This window comes from Mesitornis unicolor, unplaced genomic scaffold (assembly GCF_000695765.1).
Source record: "Mesitornis unicolor isolate BGI_N332 unplaced genomic scaffold, ASM69576v1 scaffold2256, whole genome shotgun sequence".
NCBI classification, from domain to species: Eukaryota; Metazoa; Chordata; class Aves; order Mesitornithiformes; family Mesitornithidae; genus Mesitornis; species Mesitornis unicolor.
In genome coordinates this window covers 17,545-29,370 of record NW_010190195.1, presented here as the reverse complement: position 1 = coordinate 29,370, position 11,826 = coordinate 17,545, and the positions used below count along the sequence as shown (strand labels likewise).

At 39.3% G+C, this 11,826-nt stretch overlaps 1 protein-coding gene across 1 annotated transcript in view; it reads right to left on the bottom strand.

The window, feature by feature from the left end:
* The window catches only part of LOC104542111 (dedicator of cytokinesis protein 10-like), a gene marked incomplete at both ends in the record, with an annotated part of 29,034 nt that overhangs the window by 1,150 nt on the left and 16,058 nt on the right, over window positions 1-11,826 (bottom strand). Inside the window, 7 exons of the mRNA XM_010186323.1 lie at window positions 961-1,074; window positions 4,335-4,404; window positions 7,284-7,402; window positions 9,426-9,518; window positions 10,063-10,149; window positions 11,196-11,317; window positions 11,469-11,592. Coding sequence (XP_010184625.1) covers window positions 961-1,074; window positions 4,335-4,404; window positions 7,284-7,402; window positions 9,426-9,518; window positions 10,063-10,149; window positions 11,196-11,317; window positions 11,469-11,592 — 729 coding nt within the window. The remainder of the gene's footprint in view (window positions 1-960; window positions 1,075-4,334; window positions 4,405-7,283; window positions 7,403-9,425; window positions 9,519-10,062; window positions 10,150-11,195; window positions 11,318-11,468; window positions 11,593-11,826) is intronic.

Genomic DNA, 11,826 nt, shown 5'->3' with positions numbered 1-11,826 from the left:
CTGCTGAGCGCTGTTGACATTGCTTGTTTGCAGGTAACTGGCAGAAATGCACGATGCAGAGAACCTCAGAGAACAGCAGCCGAGAATAAACTGCTTTGTTACTTCCAGCAGACTGGCAATTCGGCCCAGAATAATACGGTGCTATTTGTAATAGTGAACGGGTAGGATACAGATTAGTATCTGTGTCCTCACATATCTTGGGAGATCTGTGAAACAAATACACTGAAAATGCTTACAAATTGGGAAAAAAACCAACCAAACAAAACCACAACAAACCAAAATAACATAACAAACCCAACCACAAGTACTTTTGGATAGCCCAGGTTTTTTGCAGGCCAGTTTTTCTGCTTTTTTCAGCCTATTTTTGCTGTTCCAGTGGCTCAGCACAGGAAATAAGAACTGGGTCACTTTAAAGAGTTGAACATATTTTTGTCACTGGGAACTCCTGAGCTGGACTGGCTAGCTCTCATACCACAACCAACAGGCTCAGTGATGGGGCTTGCACATGCATGAATTTCTTAGATTTGGTTTGATATGAGAAAGCTCAGGAAAACTCAACCATTCTCATTTTGGTCACTGTCAGTCAAAGGCAGCAGCTAAAGTCAGATACAAGTGTCCTACTGACAGAATGTTCTCCCTGCATCTTCCAAAGTAAAAACTAAAACAAAGGATCCTAAAAATAATTGCTCACATCATATCACGTAAGAATTAGGTTTCCGACTCAGACTGAGCTGTAACAGAAAGAAGGAATTTTATTATGCAAACCATGGCATTCTGAGAAACGTGTTATGCTGAGAAAACCAAGCAGATCTGGTAATTCTGTTCCACTGAATCACTGCACAATGTGATCTGCACAAAGCTCATAGGGAAAAATGAAAGTAGAAAGAGATGTGACAAGTAAACTCCAGGCAGTAAACCAGTAATAAAACTACAAATACGGTAATTCAAGCTATCATTCACCTTTAAAACCTGTTTCACCGTTACTTGGTCATTTAACTTCAGAAGACCAGTCATATTCTTGGCCAGCTCCTCATGAATGGTCCTTTCTTCAAATGATTTGGTCCGGAACACATACTGAAGAAAAAAGCAAAAATAAAAAGTATCAAAATGTACTGTAAAATAAATATGAAAAAAACCTCAGTAGGAGAAGATAAATTATTTACACATTACTAACAGCTGACAATCTTTGCTGCCAAAATATCTTGACTGAACAATCGGTTCACATAAAGTTTAATTCTGCTAGCAGTAATGGCACAACACTGCTCTCCTACAAAATCCCAGTTTTAAACACAGCTTCCTGTGGATTTCGCCTTAACGTGAACCAAGGGGAATTTCTGCTTAAAATTAGTAAATTATGATTTATTTTTTTTAATAGGGCATAGGATCCTGACACCTCTAAACTGCCTTTTGAGCCATTTCACCAGGTGGAAAAAAAGAATAAGCAAGCAGAGGAAGTACAGAGGGTGTTTCACCCACCTAGTCAGGGCCACCTGCTGCTTGCTCCTTTCTTCCAGTGGCAACAGCTACTCAGAGCTAGTAACAACTCTTCATCGTGAAAGGTGTAGAGCACCCACTGGAGCTAACAGAAGGGGAAAACTATACCCCTTTTAGATGTCAAGACCTCAAGAGACAAATTTATCTACCAAGTTGCTCAGAACTTATAAATCTAGTATGAGTTTTATTCAACATTTTAAGCAAATCATTTGGTACTGGTATCCATTAGTCCTTCCCTAAAGCAAGAGCTCCTCCAGTGCATCAGTTGGGATGAAATGCCTTATACAACAAGGTAGGTAAAAGAAAAGAGTAGCACTTGAAAATATTAATATTCAGCCTTGTTTTCAGAGCAGATTCCATAAGCTTCTCCCCGTGCAGTTTGACGCTACCGGGTCCAGTTATTTAGTGCCAGTGTAATTTAGCATCACTATTGCATCTGAGCCACTCAACTTACTTATTCCCAAACAGCATTTCTAAAGTAGGTTTTCATTTCCTTACAGATGGATAAAAGAGATTAAGAGCTATTAGCTTTTTACTGCTGCTCGAAATGGGGAAACAGGCTAAATGGCTTTTCGGTGTGGTCTAATAATCACCTGTTATTTCAAAGATATTTAGCTGCAATAGGTGTCCATCACAATTTAGAAAATTTACTGAATAGAAGAGGTGCTAATGCCCATTTAATTAACGACATTTAAATGTTACATAGGTTATTTACTGAGGAGTCTGAAAAATTCTGCTGGACCTCAGCATAATTCCTCTGTGCTTAAATCGGAGTACTTGAGACTAAAACTTGACTACTAAGATGCATCACCTGTAAACCCATACTTTCATGAGGTATGAAAGTAAATCCATACGATGGAAATATCAACCAACAGTTCTCAACAATGAAATTAAAACAGTTTTCCCATTTACTAACCTAATTCCTATCATATTTCCATTATTCTACCCATGAGCATGCTAAAGGTTCAGAGTTCATCAGGAATGTATTTGCTTTCACTGTATTCCTAAAGTTAATTTAAAAAAACACCAAAACTTACGTTACACTGATAACTCATCATCTGCTAATGAAATGTATGCTATCAAAACTACTATCAGAATATCATTACAGCCAGAAGCCCGTGCAAACACTTGTCACTCGTGGCTTCCTTCCATGACTGCCCATTTCTCAGTGCTATCATGACCTGCATTATTTCTGTCACCACTGAACCAGAGCAGGCCAAGAGACAAATTGATGGCAATATCTACTGCAACTCTTCTAATCACCTGCAATTCTCCTTTATGTTGCTGTTTGACATACATATATAAGTTAATAAATATAACACTCAAAGATATCACAACTTACTACTGATTCATCTAGCAAGACCAGAACAAATTTTTTCAGCCAACTCTTCCGTAATTAAAAGCAAGAAAAAAAAATTAAAGGCAAGTGAAGGGGAAAAAAAAGTGTAACACCCTTAGATGAGGTTCATCTGTCTATTGATTCTTCTGTGCATGCCAGTAACAGCAGTTAATGTATTCTTCTACTTTAAAACAGGCTTTTTAATAAAATTCTCTGCTTATAAAGCTGTTACCCAAATACACTATTGATTAAATACTTGCTGGCCAATAGCATTATTCATACTTATTTAACTGACATTGAATTGATACTGAATGTCATCTTTAAAGTGGCCATTCTTTTGGCTTTTTAAGTTAAGCTCCAGTTTGCCGAGAAGCGAACTCCACACACAGAACATATCCATATGTGTTCTAGATACACCCTCTTCTCCAAACCAACAATGGATAAAGAAAGCTGAGTAAAGAGGGAACAGTTACAAGAATCTGAACTCCACAAATAAGAAAACCATTTATGTACAATAGCACACATGAAGACACAGAATCTTGACAATAAAATCATGACTTAAAAAAAATAACCAGAAACTTAATTAAAAAGATACACCTTCCTAAGAAACATGCAGCAACCATGAAGGGCACCCAGAATTACCTCTTCTAGAAAAATTACCACTGTAGATCCTTCTCAACTATGAGAGCAACCCAGTACATGTATTGTAGATACAGACAGATATTTTAAAGATATTTTTTAAATGGACAGATATTTTAAAATCTCACCACACTCATGGGGAATGTTGCAAACTGTAAGCAAACTACATTAAATTTCTCTCAATCGTATCTCTCTAGCTGAAGTTTCATGACCTTTCATGTATTCATCTCCTGCCTACCTCCTCTCAAATCCTGCAAGGTGGAAAACTCTCAGTTTAGCACCGTTTCTCAAAGACTGATGCTAAGCCTATGCTCCTTGAAGCTCTGCAGCAGTGCATTTGCACTAGGTCTTGTTTCTAAAATGTAAGCTCTAGTCATCAGCCGACTATGAGGAACTGTTCCTGCCACATCCCAGTACCCATTAAGAGTGCACTGCAGCTTCCTTCTCATCCCTGTGCTTGTTCGGCTGGGCATCCTATGGAAAGAAAGCTGCACCATGCAGAAGAAACACGAGCAGCCTTTTGTCCTCCTCAATGGAGTAAGGTTGCAAGCCAGGATGCAGCCAAGTTTGGTGGAAAAGGACACTCTAGAGTGTCCCTGCTCTACAAGATGCCCATAAAGCAGATAGGCAGTGTAATTTGTTCAAGGTGACGCTAGAAACTTATGGTAGAGGAGGAGAATTGACTCAGCCGCTTCCAAACTTTACGTTAGCTTCCTAACGAGAGACAATCAGCCTTCTAGTGGCAGAAAGCTATGATGCAAATGCAGAGAGAGCTGCAAACAAGTACAACTAAGAGTAAACAGGGAAAAACTCCATGAAAAACAAAACCAAAACCCATCACATAAAATAGCAGTAGTCATACCGTCACATAAGAATTGATGCAGCTGTCTAGTTGTTCTTCGTGGCACTTAGCCATAATGTTAGTAAGAACCCTGCAAGAGAAAAAAACAACAAAAAAAATGGAGGTGTTTTGTGTCATAAGGCACAGAAAGTCTATCTGATACATCACATTGTTCTGTTATTGTAACCTCAGTTAAAACAGCTCACGAGGGATGTGATTCAAATGATGACTAGCGTGTGCAGAAACTGGCCCACTGGGGAAAAAGCCAGCCACCCCTTGGGCCCTCCACTGGCACGGCTTGTGCTCTTCTGCACGCATTTGTCTAACAAAATGCACCCAGTTTTAACGATTGTAACTGTACTGACATGACAACAAAAGAACGCTATTAACTAACTAAAGCTTACACAAACCTTGGATGATTAGGAATAAGAAAAAAGAAAGTATGTTAATGAAACAGAGAGGCAAAGGCCTCTTTCTGTGGGAATGCTACTTGTCAGGTTCTCTCAGATCTTGGTAACTCTGCAAAGCTCTGGTACTTTGCTTATGATAACCCTGTTAATTAAAGAAAAACACAAGCCTAGGCTCAAGCCTGACCTATCTCACACAGTTTGCCCATAAACTCAGATCCAGCCCCTGTCCGAGTGCCCAAGCACCCAGGAACAAAAGGCCAAGCACCCACTCACAGCGGCACAGCAGGGAGAGGCCGGACACTTGGTGCAACTGTAGATGCTTTGAGCTTCTGCAGATCAGCCTGGTGATCAGCAACATGGAAAAAACCAACCTGGGCTTCTACTAACAGCAGAGATGGCACTACGTGAGACCAGCTATTGCAGCAAAAATTTCCCTTCAATTTGTACCTGGGCCGTCTTTGCTTGAGATAATCCTATTTCAGAAAACACAAGGCTGAGCAAAAAGTCATCTTCAACTTAACCACAAGATTTCCTCTTGATTATTGAGATCTCTCTTTTTCAGGATACCTAATATAGAAAAGTCTCTGCAATTTTATGATCTTATTTTTATGTTACAAGAATGGGGAGGAAAGGGTTCATGATTCTCAGATGTCAAAAATTACTGAATCCTATCTCAAATTTAGGTGTATGCATAATAACAGTATGACTAAAATGGATTATTAATATGTCTGACTGTGGTCTACATGCAAGTAGTAATTTTGACTGGCTTGGAGATTTTTATGCCAATTCTTATTACTGGACTGTAACTGTAATTATTTTTAGTCAGTATTGTTCACATATCTCATTTCTTGCTGGTAGCAGGAGAAGTAAAACTTGTAGCAAAACACAAAAGCTATAACAAAATGATCTGTACCCATTCTGATCTATCAGCCTTTATTCTGATTTGAAATTGAAATGAGTTCTGGCAAAGACGAGACAGAGAAATGATGACATGACTGGGTTCCCAGACAAGGAAATAACCATGAGGGAGTATAAAGGAATAATGTTTTCTCCCCAACACATAAGCCAATCTATGCTCTCACGCTGTTCTGGTTGCTTTTAATACATTCAACACAAGCTGCTCCAAGCTATTCAGAACAAAATACAATGTGTGTATATATAGGACATGTCAATGAATGGCACACACAGCAGACATGCATACTCCTGTTGACATCAGCTCTACCAGCACAAAAGCTACCACACATACAAGAAAAACACTGAGAATCCCCCTTTTTTTTCCCCCCAGATGGGTATATAGTCAAAATCTGAACCATGAAAAAATTAACATTCTTCCACTTTTCCATCTAATCAACAAAACCATATTTTCAAACAGCTGTTTCTTCTATAGCATTTCCTTTTCCAGTCAGTTAACTGATACTGAAATTCTAGCCTGGGACACAATTCTTCACTCTATCTAGCCTTAACAGCCTGTTGATTCGTTCGCCATAAAGGGGACCTGACAGAGGCCCGACTGCCTCTCTCCCTTTGAAAACAGTATGCAGTGATGAAATCACACATGTACAAGGTTCTTCTAATCCTACTGCGTAGGTGTGGGAAAACTGGACTTTGTCCTGCAAGGTGCCATGATCCTTTCATTAAGGATATTGAAAATCTAGCTTTCCAAGGCTAAGATGAGGAATTCTGCTTCCTTGCTTCTTTAAGTTTTCCTAATAAATCATTTTTCAGGAGCTAATTCTGAGGAAGAGTCTGTGGAAAGAAAGAAGACACACTGACAGCAGGTTAGTCTAACAGGGTTGCTGAGGACAGTTGTTACTGTTTTACTGTAGTCCCTATGTTTAGCTACTGGCAGAAGTACAGCAAAACACCACTATGGCCAAGAAGAAAATGTAATGCAACTTTCTGCCCTCCTGCAGAGACCAACAGTAATCTCTCCAGTATTTTTTTCCCTGCTGCCCTGATTAACAGCATCAATAAAGGCAATTTCATTATGTGAGTGGTGAGAAACTCAGCAAATCATTCTAGCTGTTTGCCCGCTCACTGGAAAATGCTTCCATTGGTCTTCAGTTATTGCTGCTACACTCTAATTAAAAAATGCCCCAGAACAGTGTGACCTGGTTGTTTGGCTCTGCGTTGGATGCTGCAAGATGCTAAGGTCTTGGTATGATGAACTCCACATCCTCAGACCCAAACATAAACCAAAATTGATATTAGCTTTGTTAGGAAGCACGTGGCTACTTAAGAATGAGACCTTTACCCACAATTGCCTCAGGGTGCAGAGACACATCCAGCACGGTCAGTGATTTCCTGGTTGATAGCAGAGTCAGCTACATGATACCTCGCTCTTCCATGCATCAGCTGCAGAGACTTGTGTTCAGGGGGGACTCAGGCATTCACACCTACTAAAGTCTAAATGTCACAGCCATCCTCCCTAAGAGCAGCTATAACTGGACTAACATCCACATTTTCGCTCTAGATGGAATTACTCTCCTCATGATCTTCAGGGGTCCCCTTCCAACCCATACCATCCTATGATTCTGTGATACAGAAAATACTCAGATACCTGGTCACAGCTGTTGTAACTTCATCATCACTGTTTTGCACCAAAACCCAGAAGAGTTGATTCAGGACTACAGGAAGAAAATTCATAATTACATGGATCTTCTCAATCCTCAGCAAATTCTGTAATGGATGAAAGAATATAAGATATTTCCAGTACGAGAAATGAAGGTCATCCCTTGCTTTCTTGTTGCAGCAGGTAAAATGCAGTGCAGCCACTGGTGTAACAGCAGGAGGAAAACAGGACAACTAAGTAGAGGACCAGTTCCCCATGGAGTCCGTTTTAAATATGACCATCAACACAAGTGTAGGTATTGTCTAAATTTCAGAATTCCAATTCTACCTTGACTTAAAGTGCGGGGGAAAGAGAGAGAAACCACAACCAATTTTCCTATTTCATTAAGAATACGTATGCAAAAACAATAAAAGATCTTAATTACTATTTTCAAGACATATATTTCCTAATATTTTTAGGAAAATTCATTCTTTTTATGTGGAGATCTGATAAACTGAACTTCTTGTGGCTAAAATACTTATGTTAAAAGCACATTGGTAAAAAGTAGTAGTAACACTCTAACCTGACTGGATTAACATTGTATTATCTTCTCTGATCAAGGAGGATATTGAGCTTTTGATTTAAAAAAAACATGCTTTGAATTCCTCCTAATTTTTCATTTATTCCAGACCGTTACAGAATTTCTGCAAAGATATCAGTGATTTATAAATAAAAGCAAAATACTCTGGGGAAATTACTTATTCTGTGGTTACATTACACAGCTGATCCCTTGTCACATACAACATTGCCTCTATTTTCTAATAAAACTACTGAAATATTTTTAAAAGGTAAATTACAAACAGCAAATAAAGAAGAGTGAAATTCTGGTCGTTTAGGTAACTCACTGTCTAGAAAGTTGTGAAGCTTTTATGGATTCATAAACTTTGTCCAATATGCCCAATGGCTTCCCAAAAATTACTAGTTGAGGACTTCATTCCGTACAGGTATAACCTCTAAATAACACTGATGCTTTGATTTTTTAAAATGTCCCTTTATTTCTTTAAATCAAGATGGTATTTAAAAAAACAAAGCAACCCCTTCAGTACTTCCTATATCTATCAACAAAAGTAGTAGCCACCGTTAGGGACTTGCCTAGAGAACTGCCATGATTTATTGGAAATTACTGTTTGCTTCTTAAGGCAAAAATCTCTTCTGAAGCAGCTTCGTAAGATCTGGTTAAGGTACACTCGAGCAGGAAAAAATTAACAATGAAGGCCCAGGTGGAAGCACCTACATGATGGTAACATCTAAACCCCAAAAATCTATCAGATTTTACAGGCTGCTAAAAGGAAAACAAAGAAGTCACAAGTACGACATCTTGGAGCTAGTACAGTGTAACCTGTCACAGCTACCCTTCAGTCCTCTGTGTATTGTTAAAGTTCAGTAAGCAGCCTGCAAAGTGAGAACTCTGATTTTCACTATTCATGAACAGGTAAAGAACCATGGCCCTACATTTCCCTCCTACTTTTCTAATTTTATTGTTATATTACTCCTTTCTCACAGCTTTTTGACCTCTATGGAACAGTTACATTTAATGCAGTTCTTGCTTATTCGTTTCGTCTCTGCAGAAAGGGTATGTTCTTTCTGATTTCAGAACCTGACAGGCAACAAGCACCCTTGATTTAATACATGCAAAATACCCTAAACAGCCTCTGGATAGCATTGAGGTTTTTAGAGAGAAAGTACAAAGAGCCAAGTAGGAGAGAAGCACACAATGTATCTAGAGCAAGAGAGGACTAGCACGAATGAGGCACCTCCACAGGCTACAGGCTCCTTTTCCTCTTTTCCTGGATGTTCCTAGAGCAAAAGAGCAACATTGCACCATCCTTTAACAGGATCTGCGCCTTGGTATAGGCTGGATTATCAAAGTTGATGGGACATATGCAGCTATGCTCTAAATATAAAAGGATGGGAGACAGCTCTGTGACCAGTAATGCATGTGTCACATGAAGGAAGTCTAACTGGAGCTGTCATGGACCCACTGCCTCCTGGTAAGCCCATGCCACGTTTAGAATTGTGCAGTGATGGGTCAGTTAAGAGAAAGCCCTTCATACAATTTTAAAGCACACCTTGTGCTGCAGGCTACTTTACCTTACAAGAATTGACAAAGTTTGAGGTAGGAGGCTGGGATAGATCCTTTTCCCTTTCTTGGCACTGATGGAAAAAATTATTCAGGTATGGATCCTAAAACGACAAGCATTCACATTAATGTGTATTACAGAAAGCATTAGAATTCAGCTCCATCAATTGGTTACAGCTATCACCTGTGACACTGAAGAACACACTTTGGTCCCTACTGCCTTAGACATAAGACGCAGAAAGACAGATCAACTTATTTAGCCCAACCCATTGGCCAGCACAGCTTGCTATATACAATTTATTTCTAGGTGCTTTGACCAGTGCTGTGAGCAATTATTTTTTTCCTCACAATCATAGAATCATAGTCTTCTAAGATATTGCAATGGCCAGATTGGATTTATTTTCTTCCTGGTGCTCACAATATATTTTCTTGCTGTTTAAAGTGATATTCCATGATTTTTCTGTTGGTATAATCTGAAATAAATTGTATTTTTCCTTAAAGTGTGTATTCCATCATTGTCATCCTGCCCTTCTACATTCAAATAACTTTTAAATGTTAGAGAAACAAATTCATATAAGACCTTTCAGACATTCCTGGACACTTTTTGTTTGTAAGCAGGTAACACAGTGAAGAACAAATTTGACTTACCTGAGTATTTACTGTCGATACAACAAACGTAGAGACTTTGAAAAGTGGTTTCCCACTATCTACCCATTTTACATCACAGCCGATCTGCTATTAAAATAAACAACAAACAAACAAACAAGACATTATTTCCACTTATTTCCTACTTATTCAAGCTTGCATCAATTTTTCACTGCATAGCTTTGCACATGGGCACACATGAAGTGCACTGGCTACTGTGTTTTTGCAACTGCAGAATTACTGCACTACTGCTCTTCAGCACAAAGCCATGAATGTCACCATTCAAGGGACCAGATCATTGCCCCACCCTGTCCTCATGACAAGAGGAAAACAAACACAAGGAGCCAGAAATAATCCAAGTTTCAGGATTAAAATACGGTATCACACCCCAAAACCGGAGAAAGAACCACAATCGTGGATCACATCAGCTGGACAATGAATGTCATACAGGCTGAGTTTGTGAAGAGTTCTTTCTGAGCACTCTCATTCATGTTCAGGAGGAGTTGGGTACAATGCTGTAGAATACACAGTTCTAAAAGACAGTCTTTCCATATACACCTGTGAATCAGCAACATAAATCCAGTAGTACATATATTAATTTATATACCCAATGATATCACAGAATCACAGACTCACAGAACGTTAGGGATTGGAAGGGACCTCAAAAGCTCATCCAGTCCAATCCCCCTGCCGGAGCAGGAACACCCAGATGAGGTTACACAGGAAGGCGTCCAGGCGGGTTTTGAATGTCTGCAGAGAAGGAGACTCCACAACCTCTCTGGGCAGCCTGGGCCAGGGCTCTGTCACCCTCACTGAGAAGAAGTTTCTTCTCCAATTGAAGTGGAACCTCCTGTGTTCCAGCTTGTACCCGTTACCCCTTGTCCTATCATTGTTTGTCACCGAGAAGAGCCTGGCTCCATCCTCGTGACACTCACCCTTTAAATATTTATAAACATGAATGAGGTCTCCCCTCAGTCTCCTCTTCTGCAAACTAATGCATGTGAATATTCTAAAATGGATACCCCATTTATTGCTTACGCTTCCAGGTACGTGCAAATGCAAATCTGATCTCATGTAAAACATCTGCAAATAAATGATCTGTGCTATTTGAATAATATGAAAATATGAATTAATACCTTCCCACTAGTTGGTTCTTGAAGGCTCAAGTAATTGGGAGGGAGACTGCTTGCCACTGGCACGTTGTGTTCTTGGGAAGCCAACTGGGCATCTTTCAACAAAGGAAGCCAAGCGTATCCCACTGTGCACAACAACAAATCAGTACGACTCTTTAGAAAAGCAGGCTTCTCAAATTCAAAGGAAGACAATAATATCCAGCCAGAAATTCCACAATCCTTATTCGAATGTACATAATTTATATTTATAATTGAAAGTAATTCTACTACAGGTACCTGGTGTTTCCAGAGCCTCTTTCTTTTTGGCATTAGCTTTTGCATTTATGTCACAGGTGACATGATAAAATGAAAACAGAATGTGGTGTTTCTTATGGAGTTGAGTGGGAAGTTCAATTTTCACCTGAAATGTAAAATGTTACACCTCACTTTAGTTTAAAAGTCAATTAAACCAGGCATCAGAGACGGTCTAAATGAGTGACATCTCTCTCTACACAAAAGATCTAAGTGCAGCTTGCCTTTACTGGCTAATGTCTGTCTGCATGGGTACCAGATTCTCTAAGAAAATTGTTTAGCATGATCATCCATCCCTTAAAACAGATTTATTGCCCTCTGTTTTGTGGATGAATATTTGCAT